The sequence below is a fragment of the Erinaceus europaeus genome, unplaced genomic scaffold, assembly GCF_950295315.1.
Source record: "Erinaceus europaeus unplaced genomic scaffold, mEriEur2.1 scaffold_383, whole genome shotgun sequence".
NCBI classification, from domain to species: Eukaryota; Metazoa; Chordata; class Mammalia; order Eulipotyphla; family Erinaceidae; genus Erinaceus; species Erinaceus europaeus.
Genome location: NW_026647707.1, coordinates 77,673 through 102,500, shown reverse-complemented (window position 1 = coordinate 102,500; position 24,828 = coordinate 77,673). Strand labels below are relative to the sequence as shown.

Sequence of the window (24,828 nt, the reverse complement as noted above, 5' to 3'; positions counted from 1 at the left end):
CACTGCGGCCCCGCCCCCGGCCGCGCCGAGCCCCACGCGCAGACTGCCGCCCCGGCCCCGCCCCTCCCGGCCCCGCCCTCCCCGCGCAGGCCCCGCCCCGGCCCCGGCCCCGCCCTCCCCGCAGGCCCCGCCCCTGTGGCGCCGCGCGGACGGTAGGTGCGGGCCGGGCTCCTCGCTCTTTCTTCTCGGCCGCGCCCGCCCCGCCGCCGCTTCCCGCTCCGCCGCCTCCTTTGTTCGCGCCGCCGCCGGGGCCGCCGACCCGCGCGGGCCGGGGCGGGGCCGGGGCGGGGCCGGGGCGCCCGGGATGCCGGCGGCCGCGGGGTCCGGGCCTGGGGCGGAGGCCGGGACGGGCGTGTCCGAACTGCCGCCCTGGACTCGCTGCGGCTGCTGGCGGAGTGGCGGCGGCTGCGGGTGTAGACCGACGCGCCGAGCGGCTGCGGGTGTAGACCGACGCGCCGAGCGGCTGCGGGTGCAGACAGACTCACAGAGTAGTTATGGGTGTAGACAGGCGCACCGAGCAGCTGCGGGTGTAGACAGATGCACCGAGTAGCTGCGGGTGTAGACACACTCACAGAGTAGTTATGGGTGTAGACAGACGCACCGAGCAGCTGCGGGTGTAGACCGACGCGCCGAGCAGCTGCGGGTGTAGACAGACGCGCCGAGTAGCTCCGGGTGTAGACAGATGCGCCGAGCAGCTGCGGGTGTAGACAGACTCGCCGAGTAACTGCGGGTGTAGACAGAGGCACCGAGTAGCTGCGGGTGTAGACAGAGGCACCAAGCAGCTGCGGGTGTAGACAGACTCACCGAGTAGCTGCGGGTGTAGACAGAGGCACTGAGCAGCTGCGGGTGTAGACAGACGCACCGAGCAGCTGCGGGTGTAGACAGACGCACCGAGCCGCTGCGGGTGTAGACAGATGCACCGAGTAGCTGCGGGTGTAGACAGACTCACCGAGTAGTTGCGGGTGTAGACAGAGGCACCGAGTAGCTGCGGGTGTAGACAGACGCGCCGAGTAACTGCGGGTGTAGGCAGACGCGCTGAGTAGATGTGGGTGTAGACAGACGCGCCGAGTAGCTGCGGGTGTAGACAGACGTGCCGAGTAGATGTGGGTGTAGACAGACGCGCCGAGTAGATGTGGGTGTAGACAGACGCACCGAGTAGCTGCGGGTGTAGACAGACGCACCGAGTAGCTGCAGGTGTAGACAGACGCACCAAGTAGCAGAGTTCGAGTTGTGGGGTGTAGATAGAGCAGCCCGAAATGTGGGGTGTAGACACAGCAGCCCGAGTTGTGGGTGTGTACACAGCAGCCCGAGTTGTGGGTGTAGACAGAGCAGCCCGAGTTGTGGGGTGTAGACAGAGCAGCCCGAGTTGTGGGTTGTAGACAGAGCAGCCTGAGTTGTGGGTGTAGACAGAGCAGCCCGAGTTGTGGGGTGTAGACAGAGCAGCCCGAGTTGTGGTTGTAGACAGAGCAGCCTGAGTTGTGGGGTGTAGACAGAGCAGCCTGAGTTGTGGGGTGTAGACAGAGTAGCCTGAATTGTGGGTGTAGACAGAGCAGCCTGAGTTGTGGGTGTAGACAGAGCAGGCTGAGTTGTGGGTGTAGACAGAAAAGCCTGATTTGTGGGGTGTAGACAGAGCAGGCTGAGTTGTGGGTGTAGACAGAGCAGGCTGAGTTGTGGGTGTAGACAGAGCAGGCTGAGTTGTGGGTGTAAACAGCCCCTATGTGGGTGTAGACAGCCCCTGTGTGTGGGTGTAGACAGCCCCCGTGTGGGTGTAGATAGCCCCTGTGTGTGTGTGTGTGTGTAGACAGCCCCTGTGTGGGTGTAGACAGCTCCAGTGTGTGGGTGTAGACAGCCCCTGTGTGTGGGTGTAGACAGCCCCTGTGTGGGTGTAGACAGCCCCTGTGTGGGTGTAGACAGCCCCTGTGTGGGTGTAGACAGCTCCTGTGTGTGGGTGTAGACACCCCCTGTGTGGGTGTAGACAGCCCCCGTGTGTGTAGACAGCCCCTGTGTGTGTGTAGACAGCCCCCGTGTGGGTGTAGACAGCCCCTGTGTGTGGGTGTAGACAGCCCCTGTGTGTGGGTGTAGACAGCCCCTGTGTGGGTGTAGACAGCCCCCCTGTGGGTGTAGACAGCCCCCCTGTGGGTGTAGACAGCCCCTGTGTGGGTGTAGACAGCCCCTGTGTGGGTGTAGACAGCTCCTGTGTGTGGGTGTAGACAGCCCCTGTGTGTGGGTGTAAACGTCCCCTGTGTGTGTGTAGACAGCCCCTGTGTGTGTGTAGACAGCCTCTGTGTATGGGTGTAGACAGCCCCTGTGTGGGTGTAGACAGACCCTGTGTGGGTGTAGACAGACCCTGTGTGGGAGTAGACATCCCCTGTGTGTGTAGACAGCCCCTGTGTGTGTGTAGACATCCCCTGTGTGGGTGTAGACATCCCCTGTGTGGGTGTAGACAGCCCCTGTGTATGGGTGTAGACAGCCCCTGTGTGGGTGTAGACAGACCCTGTGTGGGAGTAGACATCCCCTGTGTGTGTAGACAGCCCTGTGTGTGGGTGTAGACATCCCCTGTGTGGGTGTAGACAGCCCCTGTGTGGGTGTGTGTGTGTAGACAGCCCCCGTGTATGTGTAGACAGCCCCTGTGTGTGTGTGTAGACAGCCCCCGTGTGTGTGTAGACAGCCCCTGTGTGGGTGTAGACAGCCCCTGTGTGTGGGTGTAGACAGCCCCCGTGTGTGTGTAGACAGCCCCTGTGTGTGTGTGTAGACAGCCCCCGTGTGTGTGTGTAGACAGCCCCTGTGTGGGTGTAGACAGCCCCTGTGTGGGTGTAGACAGCCCCTGTGTATGGGTGTACACACCCCCTGTGTATGGGTGTAGACACCCCTTGTGTATGGGTGTAGACAGCCCCTGTGTGTGTGTAGACAGCCCCTGTGTGTGTGTAGACATCCCCTGTGTGTGGGTGTAGACAGCCCCTGTGTGTGTGTAGACAGCCCCTGTGTGTGTGTAGACAGCCCCTTTGTGGGTGTAGACATCCCCTGTGTATGGGTGTAGACAGCCCCTGTGTATGGGTGTAGACAGCCCCTGTGTGGGTGTAGACAGCCCCTGTGTATGGGTGTAGACAGTCCCTGTGTGTGTGTAGACAGCCCCTGTGTGTGTGTAGACATCCCCTGTGTGTGGGTGTACACAGCCCCTGTGTGTGTGTAGACAGCCCCTGTGTGTGTGTAGACAGCCCCTGTGTGGGTGTAGACAGCCCCTGTGTGGGTGTAGACATCCCCTGTGTGGGTGTAGACAGCCCCTGTGTGGGTGTAGACAGCCCCCCTGTGGGTGTAGACAGCCCCTGTGTGTGTGTAGACATCCCCTGTGTGTGGGTGTACACAGCCCCTGTGTGTGTGTAGACAGCCCCTGTGTGTGTGTAGACAGCCCCTGTGTGGGTGTAGACAGCCCCCCTGTGGGTGTAGACAGCCCCTGTGTGGGTGTAGACATCCCCTGTGTGGGTGTAGACAGCCCCTGTGTGGGTGTAGACAGCTCCTGTGTGTGGGTGTAGACACCCCCTGTGTGGGTGTAGACAGCCCCCGTGTGTGTAGACAGCACCTGTGTGTGTGTAGACAGCCCCCGTGTGTGTAGACAGCACCTGTGTGTGGGTGTAGACGTCCCCTGTGTGTGTGTAGACAGCCCCTGTGTGGGTGTAGACATCCCGTGTGGGTGTAGACAGTTTGCAGCTGCTCCCCTGCGGCCGCATGGGGTGGGTCAGATCCCTGGTTTCTGGGTTGTAGTTTGGGTCCTGCCCACGAGGTTGCGGCTGTCGGGGTCCGGGGCGCCCACCTGGACTCGGGCCTGAACTGGGCGGGGCCGGCGGCCTTGCGTGTGGGGCGGCCGAGCCGGGCAGCCAGGCGTGGCCACGGGGAGCGGAGCCCAGAAAGAGGCTGGCCATCTGGTCCCCGCCGCCCGGCCTGCCCCCAGCCCTGCAGCTCCCCCCACACACACCGGCCGTGACTCCCGGCTGACGGCCTCCTCAGGGCCCGTGTCCCTACAGCCACCCTCAGGGAACCTAGAGCCACGGGCCCCGGGCCAGCACTGACCAGCCGGCTGACAGAGACGCGGGGACCCTGGACGGGGTGACCAGCAGAGACGCGGGGACCCTGGACAGGGTGACCAGCAGAGACGCGGGGACCCTGGACGGAGTGACCAGCAGAGACGCGGGGACCCTGGATGGGGGGTGAGCAGCAGAGACGCGGGGACCCCGGACGGGGTGAGCAGCAGAGACGCGGGGACCCTGGATGGGGGGTGACTAGCGGAAACACGGGGACCCCGGACGGGATGACCAGCTGAGACGCGGGACCCTGGACGGGGGTGACTAGCAGAGACGCGGGGACCCCGGACAGAGTGACCAGCAGAGACGCAGGGACCCCAGACGGGGGGTGACCAGCAGAGACGCAGGGACCCCGGACAGGGGGTGACCAGCCGAGACGTGGGGACCCTGGACGGGGGGTGACCAGTGACCGGCAGAGACGCGGGGACCCTGGATGGGGGGTGACTAGCGGAGACGCGGGACCCCAGGTGGCGGGTGAGCACCTGAGACACGGGGGCTGCATGTGGGGTGCGAGGCCCAGAGACACCCGTAGACCCGCTTCACTCCTCCACTCTGGAAGTCTTCCCTGCAGGTGGGGAGCAGGGCTTGAACCCAGGTCCTGCGCACGGGAACACGTGTGCCTGCCAGGTGTGCTCCTGCCCGGCCCCCCTTGGTCCCCTCAGAGGGTTGTATACGCAGGCTGCTGTCCACTGATGGAGGGGCCGGGAGTAGACCTCTCCTGACGCTCTCACCACTCTGCTTGGAGAGAGACACCACTCTGGCTGTGGTGCGCCGGGGCTTGAACCTGGGGCCTCTTTGCTCGGATCTTGTTTCTGTTCTGTGAGCCCAGGGCCTCGTGCTCCCAGCAAGCCCCCCGGCGTCTCCTGTCTCGGCACCGGGGGCTCTGAGAGTGTCCGTGTGAGCGGACGGTGGACTCAGTGTGAAAGGCCTTGTGGCATCACACGGCCGCCCGCCGGCTTCGGGGCCACGTCCCTCCACCCGCCCCAGTGGCTCTGTTTAGACGGCGAGGAAGAGAGACAGACAGAGACACCGAGACGGGGAGAATCAGGCCAGACACCCAGCGGTGCCCTTCACCCCTTGGCCCCACTGCCACCACCAGGAAGGACAGTCCTGCCACCCCGCAATCCATCTCCCCGAGGCCCGCCTCAGGGACCCTAGCAGGCGGTGGGCAGGAGTCCAGTGCCAACCTCGCACGGGAGCCACTCCCGGGGGCTTGTCTGGGCCCGGCCACCGCGGGCCTCCTGAGTGCGCGTGAGGCCGTGGGCTCGAGCCCCTCCACACAGGGTCACCCCAGCGGCGTCCGGGGGAGCTCCGAGGACGGCAGAAGACGTGGGGTGTCCCCGGGTCCCTGGGCGGACGGCAGGGGCAGGAGGCCCCGTCTCTAATGGGCCGCTCACTCCCACAGGGCGACCTTCCGGAAGCTCCCGGCCCGGCGATGTTCCGGGCCCGCAGCGTGGAGGTGGCTCGGGGCCGAGGGGGCTACGGCTTCACTCTGGCGGGCCAGGCGCCCTGCGTGCTGGGCGGCGTGGTGCCCGGTGGGCCGGCCGAGGCGGCGGGGCTGCGGGCGGGAGACCAGGTGCTGGCGGTGAACGGCACGGGTGTGCGGAAGGCATCCCACGAGGACGTGGTCCAGCTGGTGGGCCGGTGCGCGGGGCCCCTGCAGCTGCTGGTGGCGGCCGCGCCGGGCTCCGGGGACGCCGACGAGGACTCCGTGGCCGCCGGCCGCCCCCCCGAGGCGCGCCCGGCCCGGCCGCCGTCCAGGCCCGACGCCCGGGCGCTGGGCATCAACCGTGCGGAGCGGGTGGTGGAGGACCTGCGGGCGGGCGGCATCCTGGGCCTGCTGCTGCGCGCCCCGGCCGCCCCCGCTCCCGAGCCCGGGGCCCCGGCGGATGCCGCGGGGCTGGACGCGGGCATCCTGAACGTGGCCATGGTGGTGGGCTACCTGGGCTCGGTGGAGCTGCCGTGCGGCCGCGCCCGCCTGGAGGCCGACAGCCTGCTCGCCGTGCGGGGCTGCCTGCGGCGGCTGCGGGCCGGGCAGCGCGTCCACTCGCTGGTCAGCCTGCAGGTCCTGCAGGACGCCGTGCGGCTGTGCTCCGAGCAGGCGGCCGAGCTGGCGCGCTACCCGGCCGAGAAGCTGGCCTTCAGTGCCGTGTGCCCCGACGACCGCTGCTGCTTCGGCCTGGTGACGGTGGGCTCGGGCGGGCCGGCGGGCGCCGAGGACGGGCCGGGGCCGCGCACCTCCTGCCACGCCTTCGCCGTGGAGCCCGCGCTCTGCCCGCACCGGCTGCACCGGGGGCTGGCGCGGCGCTTCGGGCTGCGCTGCACGGCCGACCCCGACTCGGGTGGCTGCCTGGAGTTCCCGGCGTCGGCGCTGCCGGTGCTGCAGTTCGTGTCCGTGCTCTACCGAGACATGGGCGGCCTGGTGGACGGGCTGCGCGCCAGGGCCTTCGCCGACGGCGGCGGGGGCGGGGGGGAGGCGGCGGAGGGGGCCCCGCACACCCGCCACAGCAGCGCCAGCGACAGCGGCTTCGGCACCTTCCCCGCCGAGGAGCGCGGCGGCCCCCGCCACGGCCCTGAGCCCGAGGGGCCCCCGCCCGACCCCGAGCCTCCCCGCGCGCCCCCGCCGGCCCCCGCCCGCCGGCCCGGCCGACGCCGGCCACCCGGCCCCGGGCTGCAGGAGTGGGGGGCCGGGCCCCCCAGCGACCAGGAGTCCTTCACCGACTCCACCGACGGCTGGTCCAGCGCCAACTGCGGCACGCTGCCCCCACCCATGAGCAAGATCCCGGCCGACCGCTACCGGCCCGCGCCCCCGCCGCCCCCCACGCACCGCAGGGACTGGGCCCGCAGGGCGCTGGGCGCGCACGGCCTGCTCGGGGCGCCCCGGGGTGCCCGCCGGACCAAGGACGACAAGAAGGTGAGCCGGGCAGGGGACAGAGGGGATGCTTGTCCTCCGGGGCACATTGTTTGTGTCCCTGTCACACAGACAATGAGCGGAAGGATGTGAACAGGCCCAGAGGCTGAGGGGAAGGGCGGGGCCTGGGAGGTCGTCCCAGGACGCTGGCTCCCATGTAGACAGTCTGGTCCTGGGGTGGCGGTGCAGTCCTGGGGTCTGTGATCCAGGCCTGGGTGGGTGGTCCAGTCCTGGGGTTGATGATTCAGTCCTGGGGTGGGCAGTGAAGTCCTGGGGTCCGTCGCCCATTCCTGGGGTGGACTTTGAAGTGAGGTGGGTGGTCGAGTCCTGGGGAGGATGGTCCAGCCCTGGGGGGGGCGGTGCAGCCCTGGGGTCCGTGGTCCATTCCTGGGGTGGACTTTGAAGTCGTGAGGTTGGTGGTCGAGTCCTGGGGAGGATGGTCCAGCCCTGGGGTGAGTGGTCCAGTTCTGAGGTGAGCGGTCCAGTCCTGAGGTCGGTGGTCCAGCCCTGGGGCGGGCGGTGCAGTCCTGGGATGAGTGGTCCAATCCTGGGGTGGGCAGTCCAGTCCTGGGGTGGATGGTCCAGTCCTGGGGTGGGTGGTGCAGTCCTGGGATGAGTGGTCCAGTCCTGGGGTGGGCGGTGCAGTCCTGGGGTGGGTGGTCCAGCCCTGGGGTGGGAGGTGCAGTCCTGGGGTGGGTGGTCCAGCCCTGGGGTGGGAGGTGCAGTCCTAGGATGAGTGGTCCAGTCCTGGGGTGGGCGGTCCAGTCCTGGGGTGGGTGGTGCAGCCCTGGGGTGGGTGGTGCAGCCCTGGGATGAGCGGTCCAGTCCTGGGGTGGGCGGTCCAGTCCTGGGTGGGCGGTCCAGTCCTGGGGTGGGCGGTCCAGTCCTGGGATGGATGGTCCAGTCCTGGGGTGGGCGGTCCAGTCCTGGGGTGGGCGGTGCAGTCCTGGGGTGAGCGGTTCAGTCCTGGGTTGGGTGATCCAGTCCTGGGGTGGGTGGTCCAGTCCTGGGGAGGGTGATCCAGCCCAGGGGTGGGAGGTGCAGTCCTGGGTGGGTGGTCCAGTCCTGGGGTGGGTGGTCCAGTCCTGGGGAGGGTGATCCAGCCCAGGGGTGGGAGGTGCAGTCCTGGGTGGGTGGTCCAGTCCTGGGGTGGGTGGTCCAGCCCTGGGGTGGGCGGTGCAGCCCTGGGGTGGGTGGTCCAGCCCTGGCTCCTGGCAGAGCCAGGCTGGTCCCCATGTGAGGGGCAGTTAGGCCCAGCTGGGAGCTCCGGGGACACCCCCCCCCGCTGGCCGTGACCCCGGCTGACCAACCTCTGTGCCTCCAGGCTGCCAAGAGTACACGGGGGCCGGGCCTGGCGCAGACGGTGCAGGGCCCCTCCACCCGCAGGTCCTTCAGCCGCTCCCGGAGGCTGAGCATCACACGCTCCTTGGACAACCTGGAGGTAGGCGGCCGCGCCCTCAGCTTCTCCCTCTGCCTGTCCCACTCCTGCCGACCCTGCATTCAGACAGACACACTTGAGCCTCCCCTGGTGCCCTAGCACCTTCCATGTGGAGCTGGGGCTCAAACCTGGGCCAGGGGCATGAGTAGCAGACGCCAAGGCCTGGTGAAATGTCCCCAGCCCTCAACACTCTCACCCCCAGCCAGGGCTCTGGAGACAGCCCAGCAGGCCGAGCACACGCCTGTCCCCCCACACTGTGCCCGGGCTGAGTGTCCCTGCAGTGCCTCCTGTCTGCCTGGCCTGTGCTGACAGACCGTGTGCGTGGAGTCCCGTCTGAGCTCGTCTGTGGCCCCCGCCCAGGCCTCCTGCCCCTGTGTGGTTCCCACGCAGGGCAAGTCCCTCGACACCCCCTCCAGTTTTTCGGGGCCCAGCCCCGTCCTGTCCATGTTGGCACCTAGCAGCGCCAGGCCCAGGCAGCCGGGGTCCCACTGTCCCTGCAGGTGGTGATGGCAAGTCATCACAGCCTGAGCCCCCCGGGCCCCTACCGTTGGTTGCTGTTCGGGGCCTCGGTGTCTGTGACGCAGAGCACAGGCTCTTCTAGAAGGTTCTGGGGCCGGCCGGCGGGGAGACACGTGCCCAGGTCCTCAGTGACCCTCACGGAGGCAGGTGGTGGCAGGACTCCGGTCCCCGGTGTATGTGGGTCTGAGCTCTTCCCTGCCGCCCTCATCTGGGACTTGCCTGTCCCCTCTCTGGGGTGTGGGCTGAGCCAGGGGACGTGTCTCCAAGGTGACCTGTACCCCCGAAGCCGGCTGGCTGAGGGTCAGCACCAGTGGGTGACGCTGAAGGCCCCTCTGGAAAACTCCCGTTAGCCTGGCCACCGGGCCGGGACCTGGCTCTCAGGACGCACCCCTCCCGACACGGCCGGGCACGGCTTCCTGACGGACGGACGGCTCATGGGGACCCATGGGCTGGGGCACACGGGACTGGCTCTGAGCCAGGCCGCCTCCCTGTCCATCCGTCTGTCCCCCTCTGTGAGTCACCCCATGGGGATGTGGTACTGGGTGTGGGGTCACACGGGCTGGCCCCTGGGTACCCTGTGCCCCACGTGCTGAGCTCCACCCTGCCCCCCAAAGCAGGGGAGACCCCTGGGTCTGCGCCCATCGGAGGGCAGCTTGGAGTGGACCCCGTGTCCGGGAGCTGTTCCTTCGTCCTTGCAGGGCACGGGGCTCGAACCCGGGACCTCGGTGTCTTGGCACGTGCAGCCTGTGCTCTGATGCCTGTCCGCGTCCACCGCAGGCAGACAGTCCTGCAGTCAGTGTCCTCCAGAAGGCGCCCCGGGGTGGGGGGCAGTGATCACCCAGGGCCCCGCCAGGCTTCCTGCCGGTGCAAACGGGACCCAGAAGTAGAAGCCCCCCACCCGCCTGCCAGCGTCACCCGGGAGACAACAACGGAGAAAGGAGGGAGGAGAGAGAGGAGGGAGGAGAGGGAGGAGAAAGGGAGGGAGGAGAAGGGAGGGAGGAGAAGGGAGGGAGGAAAGCTCCGGGAGCTGAAACTTTGTGACACAGCAGCTGCCTCGCCTGCCCGCCATGGATGCGGGGACGGGGCCACCCCAGGCCTTGGGGGGGCAGCAGGTGAGCCGTGGTGGGAGGACGAGGGGGCACAGGGGGGGTCACCATGCCGGCCTGGAGTCGCCTGGGGCCGCGAGTGGGCGGGTGGGATGCAGCTCCTTGGACCCGCGGCCGCCAGCACCGCCAGGCCGGGGGAGCCACCCCACAGGGGTCCGGCTCCATCTGGGGTCCCAGCTGCACCTTGGAGGGGATCTGCCTGTACACCTGTGTGCAGTGCCCTGAGCAGGTGCCGGCTTCTCTGGGGCTGCCTGCCTGGTGTCGGGGGCTCTCTCTAGAGCGGGAGTCCACCCCAACTCTAAACCCACCTGCCGAGCGAGGGCCAAGGGCTGAGGGGGGCCACTGCCCTCCCCATGAGGCTCAGAGAATCTTAAACACGGGGTGGGGCAGTGCAGGGTCCCGGCCCACCCGCCCACCCGCGTGGGGAGGGTGCCACCCCTGGTGCCCGGTGCCCGGCTGGCCTGGCCCAGCTGTGGTCACATCTCTGTCCACGGAAGGCAGAGTGGATATGGGTCTCGGGGCGTCACGGGGGACCCCAGGCTGCGAGGGCGTGAAGACGGCCTCATCGTGGGGGTGGGGAGGGCATCGTGGGGGCGCCCCAGGCCTCTTGGACTCTCCCAAAGTCATGAAGGGCGTGGTCCCGGAGTGTCCAGGGTCCCCCACGTCTAGCCCTCCGCCCACACGGTGCACCCCCCCAGCTGCCCCCTCTCCTGGGTGCCCCCAGACCGTGGGAGGGGTCCTGGTGGAGCAGAACCAGCAGCCCAGGACACTGGGGGTGTCATCAGGTTCCCTGAGCGCCGGCCCCCATCCTCCACACCCATCTGCTGGGTGTCAGGGAGCCCCGGGCACGGGGGTTGAATTGTGGTGCGCCGGCCAGCGGAGCTGTTCTGGGCGGCGGGCATTGATGTGCCGCACAGACCGTCCCCTCGGCCCAGGCTGCGGGATGGGGGAGCCCTGGACAGAGCTGTCAGGCCCCTCGCCTGGGGGTCTCGCCTCTTGCTGGATGAGCCAGCCCCCAGCCTGTGGGATCCTGGGGGTCTCAGAGCCCCCCGGCTGCATTCACCGCCTGCCCGGCCGCAGACCCTGGCCGTGGGTGGGAGTTGCTCCCTGGACACCCTCCATCTGTCAGCTGACCGGGCAGGTTTGGGGTGCACTGGCCCCTGCTTCTGTGAGGAGGGGGTCTCTGAGTGGGCTCCCCTCCCCTGCGTCCCCCACATCCTCCGATCCTGTCACCAGCTGTGGGGGGCAAAGGGTTCAGGACGGGGGAGGGAAGGGGTGCCGCCTGCCCTGGGCGTGAGTGCGCGTGTGTGTGACTTCTCTGTATGCCTGTCACATGTGCTGTGTGCTGTCCGTGTGCGTTGCATGTGGCCCGTGTGCTCCGGGCCTCCCCCAGAGTGTGTGGGGCCAGGGGCTGTCGGGCACAGAAGGGGGCAGGCTCACGTCTGGGCGGTGGGGCCATAGCCCCGTGACGGGATGTGGGGGACGGAGCTGGCTGGGGGTCCGGGTGCTGTTGGTGGGTGACGGCCCAGGTCAGGGAGGGGCCCCCGGGCCAGGCTGCGGCCACCCCCCACCTGCCGGTTTCCTTACCCAGGACCAGGGTCCTCGGGAAGAGTGTCTCTGAGAGAAGCCCCCACAGAGCCCACTCTGCCCTGCCCGCCTGCAGCCTTCCCTGGGGTCTCGGCTCTGGACTCTGATTGTCCTGCGCTGATTGTTTATGTGAGGCGAGGGGGAGAGAGAGGAAGGGAGCAGGGAGAGGGGCACGGGGACGGGGAGGGGGAGGGGGATAGGAGGGGAGCAGGGAGAGGGGCACAGGGAGGGGGAGAGGAGGGGAGCAGGGAGAGGGGCACGGGGACGGGGAGGGGAGAGGAGGGGAGAGAGGAGGGGAGCAGGGACGAGGGGGGGCAGGGAGTGGGGGGAGGGGGAGAGGAGGGGAGCAGGGAGAGAGGGAGGGGAAGGGGGAGAGGAGGGGAGCAGGGACGGGGGGGGGGACTGGGAGGGGGAAGGGAGCGGGGGAGGGGGATAGGGAGGGAGAGAGGGGGGGCAGGGGGCCGGGTACCACAATCTCATTGTGGGGCACGAGCCCCCAACTGCCAGCCCCGCCAGCCCTGCCTCGCCCTGCGCTTTGGGGGTGTGGCTGATGCCGAGGGATTCACGCTCACCCCGTGTGCTGTGCCCTGAGGGCTCGAACCCAGGTCCTTCACTGAGGCACAGCCTCCTCCTGCTTTGTGTCTCCAGGCTGCTCTGCCCCTGCCACCCCCACCCTGCAGTACCTGGCTCTGCAGCCCCGCTCTCCCCACCTACCAACCCTGCAGCTCCCTACAACACTCCACACCCCTGCAGCCCCCAGCCCTCCTGCAGCCCCCCACAGCCCTCCTCCCACCCCTGCAGCCCCCCACAGCCCTCCTCCCACCCCTGCAGCCCCCAGCCCTCCTCCTACCCCTGCAGCCCCCAGCCCTCCTCCCACCCCTGCAGCCCCCCAGCCCTCCTCCCACCCCTGCAGCCCCCCAGCCCTCCCTCCCACCCCTGCAGCCCCCCCACAGCCCTCCTCCCACCCCTGCAGCCCCCCAGCCCTCCTCCTACCCCTGCAGCCCCCAGCCCTCCTCCCACCCCTGCAGCCCCCAGCCCCCCCCAGCCCTCCTCCCACCCCTGCAGCCCCCAGCTCTCCTCCTACCCCTGCAGCCCCCCAGCCCTCCTCCCACCCCTGCAGCCCCCCAGCCCTCCCTCCCACCCCTGCAGCCCCCCCACAGCCCTCCTCCCACCCATGCAGCCCCCAGCCCTCCCTCCCACCCCTGCAGCCCCAGCCCTCCTCCCACCCCTGCAGCCCCAGCCCTCCCTCCCACCCCTGCAGCCCCCCCCACAGCCCTCCTCCCACCCCTGCAGCCCCCCCACAGCCCTCCACCAACCCCTGCGGCCCCCTCCCACAGCCCTCCTCCCATCCCTGTGGCCCCCCCAGCTCTGGCTCCCGCCCTGCCCCATGCTGGGCTCCCTGGGCTGCAGGGGAGAGGCTGTGGCTGAGTCAGATGCCGGTACCAGCTTGTCCGGCCCAGGGCTTCCTGCGAGCAGCTACTGTCATGGGCACCAGCCGCTCAGCCTTCAGGTCCCAACATGTCCGTCTACACCCGTGGAAGTGGCTTCCTGGGCCGGGGAGGGGATGGCGGGGAGGCCCATGGTCCAGGGATGCCAGGCCCTCAGCATGTGACGCTCCCACAGCAAGCACACGTGTCCGGAGCATGGCCTCGGCCTCTTGGCTGCCTTATGTCCTCTGCCCTGGGGCTCAGGATCTGGGGCTCAGGATCTGTCCCAGCCGGGGTCCCAGGGCTCTGTTCAGGGACTCCACACCCCTGGGGGCTACGAGAAGGCCCGGAGCGTCCACCATGCTGGACCCCTCAGCCAAGTCCTTGGACTTGCCGGCCTGAACCTCCCATCTGCCGGGACACTCCCAGCCCCCCCACCTCCTGGAGCTTTCTGCCCCTAGCATCTGTGGGAGGGGCCGCCCCCGGCGCCCGGGGGCTTTCCTCAGTCCTGTGGCACCCGTCCCCTCATGGCGGCCCCACCCCGCGGGGGACACGGCAGGCTGCGCTGTCCCCCGTGGGGGCTTCCCGTCCCGGGCCGTCCTGTCTGGGCCACCCCTGGGGACGCGGGACAGGTTGTGGCCTGTGCCCCTGCCTCTCCCTTGGGCCCTGGGTGGGGCAGCCCAGGCACTGGGGACTCTGACTCACTCACGGGGCGCCCTGCCCCCTTCCGTTGGGCTCCCATGCGGCAGCGGCCCCCTAACTCATGTCTGTTTCCTTGCAGTCTGCCGCGGCCTCCGACGGGGGTAAGTCACCCCACCCACCCACCCCGGGCTGCAGAGCGGGGGTGCTGTGCGTGCCGGGCAGGGGCGGGCTTGGGAGGGGTGTGGGGGTGACTGGGGGCCTTCCTGGGGGTTTCTCTGTGGTGGGGGTGGGCTGCTGGGGCGGCCTCTGCCCCCTCAGACCCGGGTCCGAGATTGCCCACCTACTGTGGGCCTGGGCAGAAGGGGTGGATCCCAGGCCGGGGCAGGCTGGGGGTGGCTGTGTGTCTGCTTGTCTGTCCGTCTTTGCTCGTGGGAGGCCACAGAGGGTAGCTGGGGTCCAGCCTCGGGGCCTCGCTTTCCACCATGACAGCCAGGCCCGGCCTCGGCCTCCGTGGAAGGTCCTCCTCCTCCCCTTGTCCCTCCCCTCCTCCGTCCCCCTGCTTCTCCCCCGTCAACCCTGGCCGCGGTCACAGGGTCACCCATGTGAGCGTGCCACCCCTGAGTGTCCTGACGGGCCACCCTCCCGGTCGGGCCTGGCAGCACCCCAGCAGCCCTGGGGACCCCCGTCCTGCACACGATGACCCCACTGGCCCCACGCAGTGGCCTGAGTCCCAGGGGGGGTCCCGGGGAGGGGCTGCACAGTGGCTGATGGGCGGGCCAGGTGACAGGCGAGTCCCTCCATCCCCAGGTGAGGGCACAGCCACACCACAGAGGGGGCAGTGAGGGCGACTGTGCGCATCTGTGTGCTTCACCCTGAATCCGCAACCCACAGCCCTCCCCCAGTCCCCTCCCCCACAGCCCTCCCCCGGGTCCCCTCCTCCACAGCCCTCCCCCAGGTTCCCTCCCCCACAGCCCTCCCCCACAGCCCTCGCCCAGTCCCCTCCCCCACAGCCCTCCCCCAGTCCCCTCCCCCACAGCCCTCCCCTGGGTTCCCTCCCCCCACAGCCCTCCCCTGGGTCCCCTCCTCTACAGCCCTCCCCCCACAGCCCTCCCCCAGTCCCCTCCCCCACAACCCTCCCCCAGTCCCCTCCCCCCACAGCCCTCCCCCCGGGTCCCCTCCCCCCACAGCCCTCCCCCAGGTTCCCTCCCCCAGTCCCCTCCCCCACAGCCCTCGCCGGGCTCCCTCCCCCACAGCCCTCCCCCCACAGCCCTCCCCCAGTCCCCTCCCCCACAGCCGTCTTGCTGTGGCGGGACTGCTGGAAGGTGGTTACTCTCACTTCTCTCCAGGCCCAGTCACGCCCAGGCGAGCCCTCTGGAGCCAGGGGGAAAGGCTTTGGGACGAGGTTGCTCAGAGGGGACCCGGTGGCCTCACCTCGACCTCTGTGGGCTGAGGGCTAGGCGGGGCTGGCGGCTCTGGCCCTGCATATCCTGGGGGCCTCTCCCCTCCTCATTCAACCCTGTCCTGCCTTCCCTGCCCCCACCCTGGGGTCGCAGACCCCTGTCCTTCAGGGACCCCCATTTCGGCCCTCACTGGAGGCCTACCCCCCAAGCCCCAGGTCTCCGCTGGGCCCGGCCTCAGAGCTGACCGCTAGGTGCCAGGGGTCCTGCCAGACCTGGCCCCCCAGGCCCCCGCCCCACCCCCCTGCAGCACAGGGACACACACTTGGCTGTCACGGGGCGTGTGGTGAGTCTGGGTGCAGAAGTCCTTCCCAGCTGGTGGCTTTGCTGTCTCGGGACAAAGGCCTCAAGTGGGGTGCTGGCTTGCACCGCTCCTGTCGGCCTGACTGATGGATGTATTTATTGGATAAAGACAGATACCGTGAGGAAGGGGGAGAGAGAGACAGAGAGACACCTGCAGCCCTGCTTCACCACTCACACAGCTTCCCCTGCAAGTGAGGACAGGAGGCTTGAACCAGGGTCCTCGTGCACTCAGCTGGGGGCCACTGCTCGGCCCTGGTCGCCTCCCTTTTTATTTGTCCAAGAAGTGAGAGGCTACTGCAGACATGTGGCACACAAGTTTAAGGTCCATAAATGCCACTAAAGTGCCAGTGATCTCTGCCAGGGCTACCTCTGACCACAGTGCCACCCAGCCCTGTGAAACCAGCCCTGTCCCCACCTTGTCACCAGCTCCAGCCCGTCCCAGCCACTGTCATCAGCCCCTGTCCTTTGCCTGTGTCCCCAGCCCCTGTCCCCAGCTCCAGCCTCTATCACAGCCACTGTCCCCAGCCTCTGTCCCCAGCCCCTGTCCCCAGCCTCTGTCCCCCAGCCCCTGTCCCCAGCCCCTGTCCCCAGCCCCTGTCCCCAGCCTCTGTCCCCCAGCCCCTGTCCCCAGCCTCTGTCCCCCAGCCCCTGTCCCAGCCTCTGTTCACAGCTCCTGTCCCCAGACCCTGACCCAGCCCTGTCCCCAGCCCCTGTCCCCAGACTCTGTCCCCAGCCTGGCCCCAGCCTCTGTCCCGAGCCCCTGTCCCCAGCCCGGCCCCAGCCCCTGTCCCCAGACACTGTCCCAGCCTGGCTCCAGTCTCTGTCCCCCAGCCCCTGTCCCAGCCTCTGTCCCCAGCCCCTGTGCCCAGCCCCTGTCCCCAGCTCCAGCCTCTGTCCCCAGCCCTGTCCCCAGCCACTGTCCCAGCCCCTGTCCCCAGCTCCAGCCTCTGTCCCCAGCCCTGTCCCCAGCCTCTGTCCCAGCTCCTGTCCCAGCCTCTGTCCCCAGCCCCCGTCCCCAGCTCCAGCCTCTGTCCCCAACACCTGTCCCCAGCCCCTGTCCCCCAGCCCTGTCCCCAGCCTCTGTCCCAGCCTCTGTCCCCAGCCCCCGTCCCCAGCTCCAGCCTCTGTCCCCAACACCTGTCCCCTGCCTCTGTTCCCCAGTCCCTGTCCCCAGCTCCAGCCTCTGTCCCCAACACCTGTCCCCAGCCCCTGTCCCCAGCTCCAGCCTCTATCCCCAGCCCCTGTCCTCAGCTCCAGCCTCTGTCCCCAGCCCTGTCCGCAGCCCCTGTCCCCAGCTCCAGCCTCTGTCCCCAACACCTGTCCCCAGCCTCTGTCCCCCAGACCCTGTCCCCAGACCCTGTCCCCAGACACTGTCCCCAGCCCCTGTCCCCAGCTCCAGCCTCTGTCCGCAGCCCCTGTCCCAGCCCCTGTCCCCAGCTCCAGCCTCTGTCCCCAACACCTGTCCCCAGCCTCTGTCCCCCAGCCCCTGTCCCCAGCCCCTGTCCCCAGCTCCTGTCCCCAGACTCTGTCCCCAGCCCCTATCCCCAGCCTCTGTCCCCAGACCCTGTCCCCAGCCCGGCCCCAGCCTCTGTCCCCAGCCCCGTCCCCAGCCCGGCCCTAGCTCCTGTCCTCAGCCCCGTCCCCAGCCCCGTCCCCAGCCCCTGTCCCCCACCCCTGTCCCCAGACTCTGTCCCCAGCCCAGCCCCAGCCTCTGTCCCCAGCCCCTGTCCCCAGCCCAGCCCCATCCCGTCCCGGCCCCTGTCCCCAGCCCCTGTCCCAGCCTCTGTCCTCAGCTCTGTCCTAGCCCCTGTCCCGGCCTCTGTCCTCAGCTCTGTCCCAGCCCCTGCCCCGGCCCCTGTCCCCAGGCCCTGTCCCAGCCTCTGTCCTCAGCTCTGTCCCAGCCCCTGTCCCCAGACACTGTCCCCAGCCCCTGTCCCCAGACACTGTCCCAGTCTCTGTCCTCAGCTCTGTCCCAGCCCCTGTCCCCAGCCAGGCCTGTCTGCCGTGAATAATTCAAGCCTCAGCTACAGGCTAAAGGTCCGTGTGAATTATTCATGCTGCCGGCTGCGGGTCTGGTTGCCTCCCTCCGGTGGGCGGTGGGGAACAGGCCCTCGCCACATGTGGCCTGCTGGGCCAAGCCGGGCCATGCCCATGGGTGCTGGCCACCCTCCAGGTGCCCCCGGGCCCGCGGCTGACCTGGCATGGGTGCCGAGGGTCGGCTCACTGTGGGCGGCTGGAAGTACCTGGCCCCCTGGCACCACAGCGGTGTTTACCGGCTCCAGCAGGGTGAGTCCCCAAGCAGGGCGTGGGGAAGCTCAGGGACGTCACGGTGGGGTGGGGACAGCAGGTGGCGAGGCCCAACCTGGCCAGCCTGGGGCCATAAAGGGTAAGGGCCCGAGACAGTGGCTGGGCCTCATGTCACTGCCACCTGTCACCAGGACCTGTCCCTGGACCGCTGTGATCTGTCACCAGAGAGTGTCCCCGTCATTCTGGGCCCTGGCCCCTGTCCCCGGGGCTTGTCCCTCTGTCCCTATGGCTCTGTGTCTGTCCCTGTGACCCCTGAGGTCTGTCCCTCTGTCCCTGTGACCCCTGGGGTCTGTCCCTGTGACCCCTGGGGTCTGTCCCTCTGTCCCTGTGGCTCCTGGGATCTGTCCCCTGTCACCAAGGTCTCTGGGGTCAATCCCCTGTCACTGGGGTCCCTGGAGTCAGTCCTTTCTCCCTAGGGTCCCTGGTGCCTGTCCCCTGTCACTGGGGTCTGTGGGGTGTCCCCCAGCTCAGCTCTTCCAAGTCCTCCCTGGAGCTGTCCCCTCCCAGGTAGTGGGAGTCTGACTGGCCAGGTGGAGGACGGTCAGCCCACCTGGGGTCAGACCCTGACGTGTTCCTGGCGGTGTAGTCACGCGGGTGGCCCTGGAGTTCTGGGGTCCGGGACAGCGTGGGTACCAGTCCATCCTCCCCCGCGGCCGTACTGGGCTGCAGGCCCTCCCTGAGCCAGGGGGTTCTGTTCTGGGGGCCAGGAGTACCTGCGGGTCTGGCCCGTGGTGGTTGGAGCAGCAAGCACCCTGGACGGTCACTCACTCAGCTTGCCCGGTGAGTTTGCTGGGGTCAGTTCCTGGGAGGCGGGGGACAGCTCCGACCAGTAAGGTGCCCCTATCCCTGCCCCTGGGGACAGGATGGGGACAGTGGGCCTCCAGGGCCGCAGCCACGTCTTCCCCGAGTCCGAGTCCCCTGGGGCTCTGGGCGGGCTGGAGGGTCTGTGTCCACCCAGCGTCTGCTGGGCCTCACGGGAGCCTGACACTGAGTGCCCTGTGAGTCTCGGGGGCGGGGTGATTGTGAGGCTGGGTGGCGGCTCAGTGGGTAGCGTGCACGCCCCATCATGCATGAGGCCCTGGGTTCCAGCCACGGCACTGTGGCCGGCACCAGGAAGTTCACACACGGTGGGCAGGCTGCGGTGCCCCTCTGTGTGCCCTCAGAACGTGGGGTTTAAATGGGGGGGCAGGGGCATTCACAGATGCCGTCTCAGGACTGCAATTTGCTGGGCCAGGAGGGACGGGCAGGGCACGGGGGGGCCCCGCTGTGGGGGTGTCACTGTGAGTTGCCCACTTGCAGCTGGCAGCCAGGCACCTGGCTCTGGGTGCCCACCTGCCCCCCCCGGCCCTGAGTTCGGGGCCATGCACATGTGGGCACGCCCCTGCCCCAGGGCACGTGGACGCCTGGGAGTGCGAGACCCTCCCTGACCGCCTGACCGCGCTGGCCTGTCACTGTCCCTGGGGCCCGCCACGCCCTGACCAGCCCCCCTCCACACCCTGTGGGGAGACCCCTCATCCCCTCACGATGGTGGGGGAGGGCAGCAGCCACCCTGCTCCAGCACACGTGTCCCTGAGACCGGGAGCTCTGCTTGCCTGCCGGCACTCACGTGTCCCCCCGTGTCCCCCCGCGTCCCGAGAGCCTCTGAGCGTGTGACATTCACACCCTGGGCCGTGTGGGAGAGAGGGTATTTTTAGAGGGTGTCTGGCGTTCCCGCCCCTCTGCCATGTCGTGGTGCCGGCCTGTCCACTGTGTCCCTCTCTGTCCCCAGGATGTGTGCTTCCAGGGCTGTATTGCCTGTGTGTCTGTGTGTCTGTCACCAGCCGTGCGGCTCAGCCTGCCCAGCCTCTTCTCAGAGCCTCTGAAACGTGTCGCCATGTCTGTCTGTCTGTCTGTCTGTGGGCGTTTGTCCCCTCCTCACTGCCCCGCTCAGGGTTGACTCTTTCCCAGAGGGAGACGGAGAGAGGAGAGCAGAGACAGAGACAGTGGGAGACAGAGGGGGAGAGGGAGACCAGAGAGGGAGGTGGGGGGGGGAGAGACAGCAGAGAACAGACACCAGCCCAGCTCCCCGACCACGGAGCCTCCCAGCACCATGCTGCTCCATGCAGCTCGGGGTCTCGAACCCGGGACAGTCAGGCCCAGGCTTGCTTCTTTGGCCCTGAGAGCCCCTCCTGGGGCCACGGGCAGCCCTCCCTCCATCTTGTCTTGTCTGTGCTTCCTTCCCGGGAGGTGGGTGTGTGACTCTGCCCACCATGCTGGGCTCCTCTGGCATGTCCTGTGACGGGGACCACGGGGCACCGGGGAGAGGGTGCTTGGGGTGACATGGGTGGGGGCACGGGGTGGGGGCTCTTGGGGTGGGGGCATGGGGCAATGTCCAGCAGTGTCCTATGCACTGTGTCCCCAGAGCTGAGCGGGGAGCTGAGGGAAGGCGCCAGCACCCACAGCCTGAGCAGCAACGCCAGCCTCCCGGGGGCACAGGGCTGCCGGCCGCTGAGGGAGCGCAGGGTCGCCAGCTGGGCCGTGTCCTTTGAGCGCCTCCTGCTGGACCCCCTGGGCGTCCGCTACTTCTCCGTGAGTGAGCTGGGCACACAGGGTGCTGGGACACTGGGTGAGGGTTAGGGGGGACCCTGAGGACACTGGGTGAGGGTCAGAGGGGACCCTGAGGACACTGGGTGAGGGTCAGTGAGGGACCCTGAGGACACTGGTGAGGGTCAGTGAGGGACCCTGAGGACACTGGGTGAGGGTCAGTGAGGACCCTGAGGACACTGGGTGAGGGTCAATGAGGGACCCTGAGGACACTGGGTGAGGGTCAGTGAGGACCATGAGGACACTGGGTGAGGGTCAGTGAGGGACCCTGAGGACACTGGGTGAGGGTCAGTGAGGGACCCTGAGGACACTGGGTGAGGGTCAGGGGGGACCCTGTGGACACTGGGTGAGGGTCAATGAGGACCCTGAGGACACTGGGTGAGGGTCAGTGAGGGACCCTGAGGACACTGGGTGAGGGTCAGTGAGGACCCTGAGGACACTGGGTGAGGGTCAGTGAGGGACCCTGAGGACACTGGGTGAGGGTCAGTGAGGACCCTGAGGACACTGGGTGGGGTTCAGGGGGGACCCTGAGGACACTGGGTGGGGGTCAGCGTGCCCTCCGAGGGCCGCGTCCAGCCCCGTGTGCCCCCAGGACTTCCTGCGGAAGGAGTTCAGCGAGGAGAACTTGCTCTTCTGGCAGGCGTGTGAGCACTTCAGCCATGTGCCCAGACACGACAAGAAGGAGGTGAGCCCCCCGCAGGGCTACTGACCGGGGCCTCCCGGGAGGGCCTGCGTGTCACCTGTCCGGACGCGTCTCGGGCTGTGAGAAGGGCGTCCCCGTGGGGGTGTCCAGTCCTGCTGTGGGCAGCAGACTGGGGCTGGACCCGGCTCTGTGTCTACCCCACGTGCCCCTGGCCTGGCCTGTGTCCTTGTCCCCTCCCCGTCTCCATCCCTAAGCCACAGCCCCGTGTCCCTGTGTTTATGTCCTGGTGACCCCGTGTCCTCACGCCACCGCTCTGTCTTTCCGTCCCCGCCCGCGTCCATCCCCACGCCACCACCCCCGTCCCTGTGTCCCTGCATGTCCGTGTCTGTCTGTGTGTCCTCACCTGAGTCCCCATCCCGCCGCCCCCCAGCTGTCCCACCGGGCGCGAGAGATCTTCGGCAGCTTCCTGTGCAGCAAAGCCACCACGCCGGTCAACATTGACTCCCAGGCGCAGCTGGCTGACGACGTGCTCACGGCCCCACACCCTGACATGTTCAGAGAGCAGCAGCTGCAGGTGTGTGGGGCTAGAGCCCCAGGTGGCAGCTGAGGGCCTCGGGGCTTTCACCCTGTGCAGCCGCCCTGAGAGCCGGACCCTGACCTCTGCTCCTGACCTGCAGTGTGCTGGACCCTCGCGGTGCTCCCAGGGATCTGTCCCCGCATACCTGTCCCCAGACCCCGTCCCCACACACCTATCTCTGCACACCTGTCCCCGCACACCTGTGCCTGAACATTTATCCCCAGACCCCGTCCCCACACACCTCTGCACACCTGTCCCCGCACATCTGACCCCAGAGCCCTGACCCCACACACCTCTGCACTCCTGTCCCCACACACCTGTCCCCGCACACCTGCTGTTCTTGGCCAGTGCGAGCACCGGGTGCCCCCTCACCCCCGCCGTTCTGCCCTCTGAGCCCGCGTCCCCCGCAGATCTTCAACCTGATGAAGTTCGACAGCTACACGCGCTTCCTGAAGTCGCCGCTGTACCAGGACTGCATCCTGGCCGAGGTGGAGGGCCGGCCGCTGCCCGACAGCCAGCAGCCTCAGCGCGCGCCCGGCAGCCCCGCCTCCAGGCACAGCGCGGGCTCCGACCACTCCAACACCTCCACACCCAAGAAGGTTCCGGATGGCCGCACCTAGGGGGCTGGTGTGAGGGGCCCGTCCGGCCGGGGGGCCGCTTTCACGGGGCCCCTCTGGCCCGCGGGGTGGGAGTCCCCGGGGAGCCGCAGCCCCACCCCGTCCTCCGCCGCCCGCACGGTGCTGAAGCTGTGTCTGGGGACAGCTCAGTGGGAAGTCCAAGTCGGGCCGGTCCCTGAACGAGGAGCTGGGCGAGGACGACGGGGAGAGGCGGCGCAAAGGGGCCTTCTTCTCCTGGTCCCGGACCCGCAGCACCGGGCGCTCGCAGAAGAAGAAGGAGCACGGAGACCAGGGTGCGTGTCACCTGGGGGGGCTGCGACTGCTACAGCTGGAACTGCTCCCTCACTCCTCCATTGGAGAGAGAGACAGAGAGAGACAGAGAGAGGAGAGAGAGAGAGGAGGAGGAGGAGGGACAGAGAGAGACAGAGAGAGAGGAGAGAGAGAGAGAGGAGAGACAGAGAGGAGAGAGATAGACAGGAGAGAGAGACAGAGACAGGCTGAGAGAGAAGGAGAGACCACAGCCCTGCCCACCCTCCATGGGCTCCCTGGGTGCTGTGCAGGGTGCTGAGAGAGGAGAGACCCCACAGCCCTGCCCACCCTCCAGGGGCTCCCTGGGTGCTGTGCCTGGTGCTGAGAGAGGAGACACCCCACAGCCCTGCCCACCCTCCATGGGCTCCCTGGGTGCTGTGCAGGGTGCTGAGAGAGGAGAGACCCACAGCCCTGCCCACCCTCCATGGGCTCCCTGGGTGCTGTGCCTGGTGCTGAGAGAGGAGAGACCCCACAGCCCTGCCCACCCTCCATGGGCTCCCTGGGTGCTGTGCCTGGTGCTGAGAGAGGAGAGACCCCACAGCCCTGCCCACCCTCCATGGGCTCCCTGGGTGCTGTACCTGGTGCTGAGAGAGGAGACCCCACAGCCCTGCCCACCCTCCATGGGCTCCCTGGGTGCTGTGCAGGGTGCTGAGAGAGGAGAGACCCCACAGCCCTGCCCACCCTCCATGGGCTCCCTGGGTGCTGTGCAGGGTGCTGAGAGAGGAGAGACCCCACAGCCCTGCCCACCCTCCATGGGCTCCCTGGGTGCTGTGCCTGGTGCTGAGAGAGGAGAGACCCCACAGCCCTGCCCACCCTCCATGGGCTCCCTGGGTGCTGTGCCTGGTGCTGAGAGAGGAGAGACCCCACAGCCCTGCCCACCCTCCATGGGCTCCCTGGGTGCTGTGCCTGGTGCTGAGAGAGGAGAGACCCCACAGCCCTGCCCACCCTCCATGGGCTCCCTGGGTGCTGTGCAGGGTGCTGAGAGAGGAGAGACCCCACAGCCCTGCCCACCCTCCATGGGCTCCCTGGGTGCTGTGCCTGGTGCTGAGAGAGGAGACACCCCACAGCCCTGCCCACCCTCCATGGGCTCCCTGGGTGCTGTGCAGGGTGCTGAGAGAGGAGAGACCCCACAGCCCTGCCCACCCTCCATGGGCTCCCTGGGTGCTGTGCCTGGTGCTGGGAGAGGAGAGACCCCACAGCCCTGCCCACCCTCCATGGGCTCCCTGGGTGCTGTGCCTGGTGCTGAGAGAGGAGAGACCCCACAGCCCTGCCCACCCTCCATGGGCTCCCTGGGTGCTGTGCCTGGTGCTGAGAGAGGAGAGACCCCACAGCCCTGCCCACCCTCCATGGGCTCCCTGGGTGCTGTACCTGGTGCTGAGAGAGGAGACCCCACAGCCCTGCCCACCCTCCATGGCTCCCTGGGTGCTGTGCAGGGTGCTGAGAGAGGAGAGACCCCACAGCCCTGCCCACCCTCCATGGGCTCCCTGGGTGCTGTGCAGGGTGCTGAGAGAGGAGAGACCCCACAGCCCTGCCCACCCTCCATGGGCTCCCTGGGTGCTGTGCCTGGTGCTGAGAGAGGAGAGACCCCACAGCCCTGCCCACCCTCCATGGGCTCCCTGGGTGCTGTGCCTGGTGCTGAGAGAGGAGAGACCCCACAGCCCTGCTCACCCTCCATGGGCTCCCTGGGTGCTGTGCAGGGTGCTGAGAGAGGAGAGACCCCACAGCCCTGCCCACCCTCCATGGGCTCCCTGGGTGCTGTGCCTGGTGCTGAGAGAGGAGAGACCCCACAGCCCTGCCCACCCTCCATGGGCTCCCTGGGTGCTGTGCCTGGTGCTGAGAGAGGAGACACCCCACAGCCCTGCCCACCCTCCATGGGCTCCCTGGGTGCTGTGCAGGGTGCTGAGAGAGGAGAGACCCCACAGCCCTGCCCACCCTCCATGGGCTCCCTGGGTGCTGTGCAGGGTGCTGAGAGAGGAGAGACCCCACAGCCCTGCCCACCCTCCATGGGCTCCCTGGGTGCTGTGCCTGGTGCTGGGAGAGGAGAGACCCCACAGCCCTGCCCACCCTCCATGGCTCCCTGGGTGCTGTGCAGGGTGCTGAGAGAGGAGAGACCCCACAGCCCTGCCCACCCTCCATGGGCTCCCTGGGTGCTGTGCAGGGTGCTGAGAGAGGAGAGACCCCACAGCCCTGCCCACCCTCCATGGGCTCCCTGGGTGCTGTGCCTGGTGCTGAGAGAGGAGACACCCCACAGCCCTGCCCACCCTCCATGGGCTCCCTGGGTGCTGTGCATGGTGCTGAGAGAGGAGAGACCCCACAGCCCTGCCCA

General features: G+C 68.4%; 1 protein-coding gene across 6 annotated transcripts in view; it reads left to right on the top strand.

Annotated features, from left to right (window-relative positions):
- Nucleotides 1-5,394: 5,394 nt before the first annotated feature.
- RGS12 (regulator of G protein signaling 12) overlaps nt 5,395-24,828 on the top strand; it is a 34,849-nt gene continuing 15,415 nt past the window's right edge. For 2 of the 6 annotated variants that reach the window (XM_060184275.1, XM_060184273.1), the window contains exons 1-8: nt 5,400-6,990; nt 8,312-8,428; nt 13,846-13,867; nt 20,175-20,341; nt 20,949-21,041; nt 21,430-21,573; nt 21,987-22,175; nt 22,339-22,486. In XM_060184275.1, coding sequence (XP_060040258.1) covers nt 5,461-6,990; nt 8,312-8,428; nt 13,846-13,867; nt 20,175-20,341; nt 20,949-21,041; nt 21,430-21,573; nt 21,987-22,175; nt 22,339-22,486 — 2,410 coding nt within the window. In that variant the 5' untranslated portion in view covers nt 5,400-5,460. Of the gene's footprint in view, nt 6,991-8,311; nt 8,429-13,845; nt 13,868-20,174; nt 20,342-20,948; nt 21,042-21,429; nt 21,574-21,986; nt 22,176-22,338; nt 22,487-24,828 lie in introns of all 6 variants that reach the window. The other 4 variants (XM_060184270.1, XM_060184272.1, XM_060184271.1 and 1 more) reach the window with 4 other exon arrangements.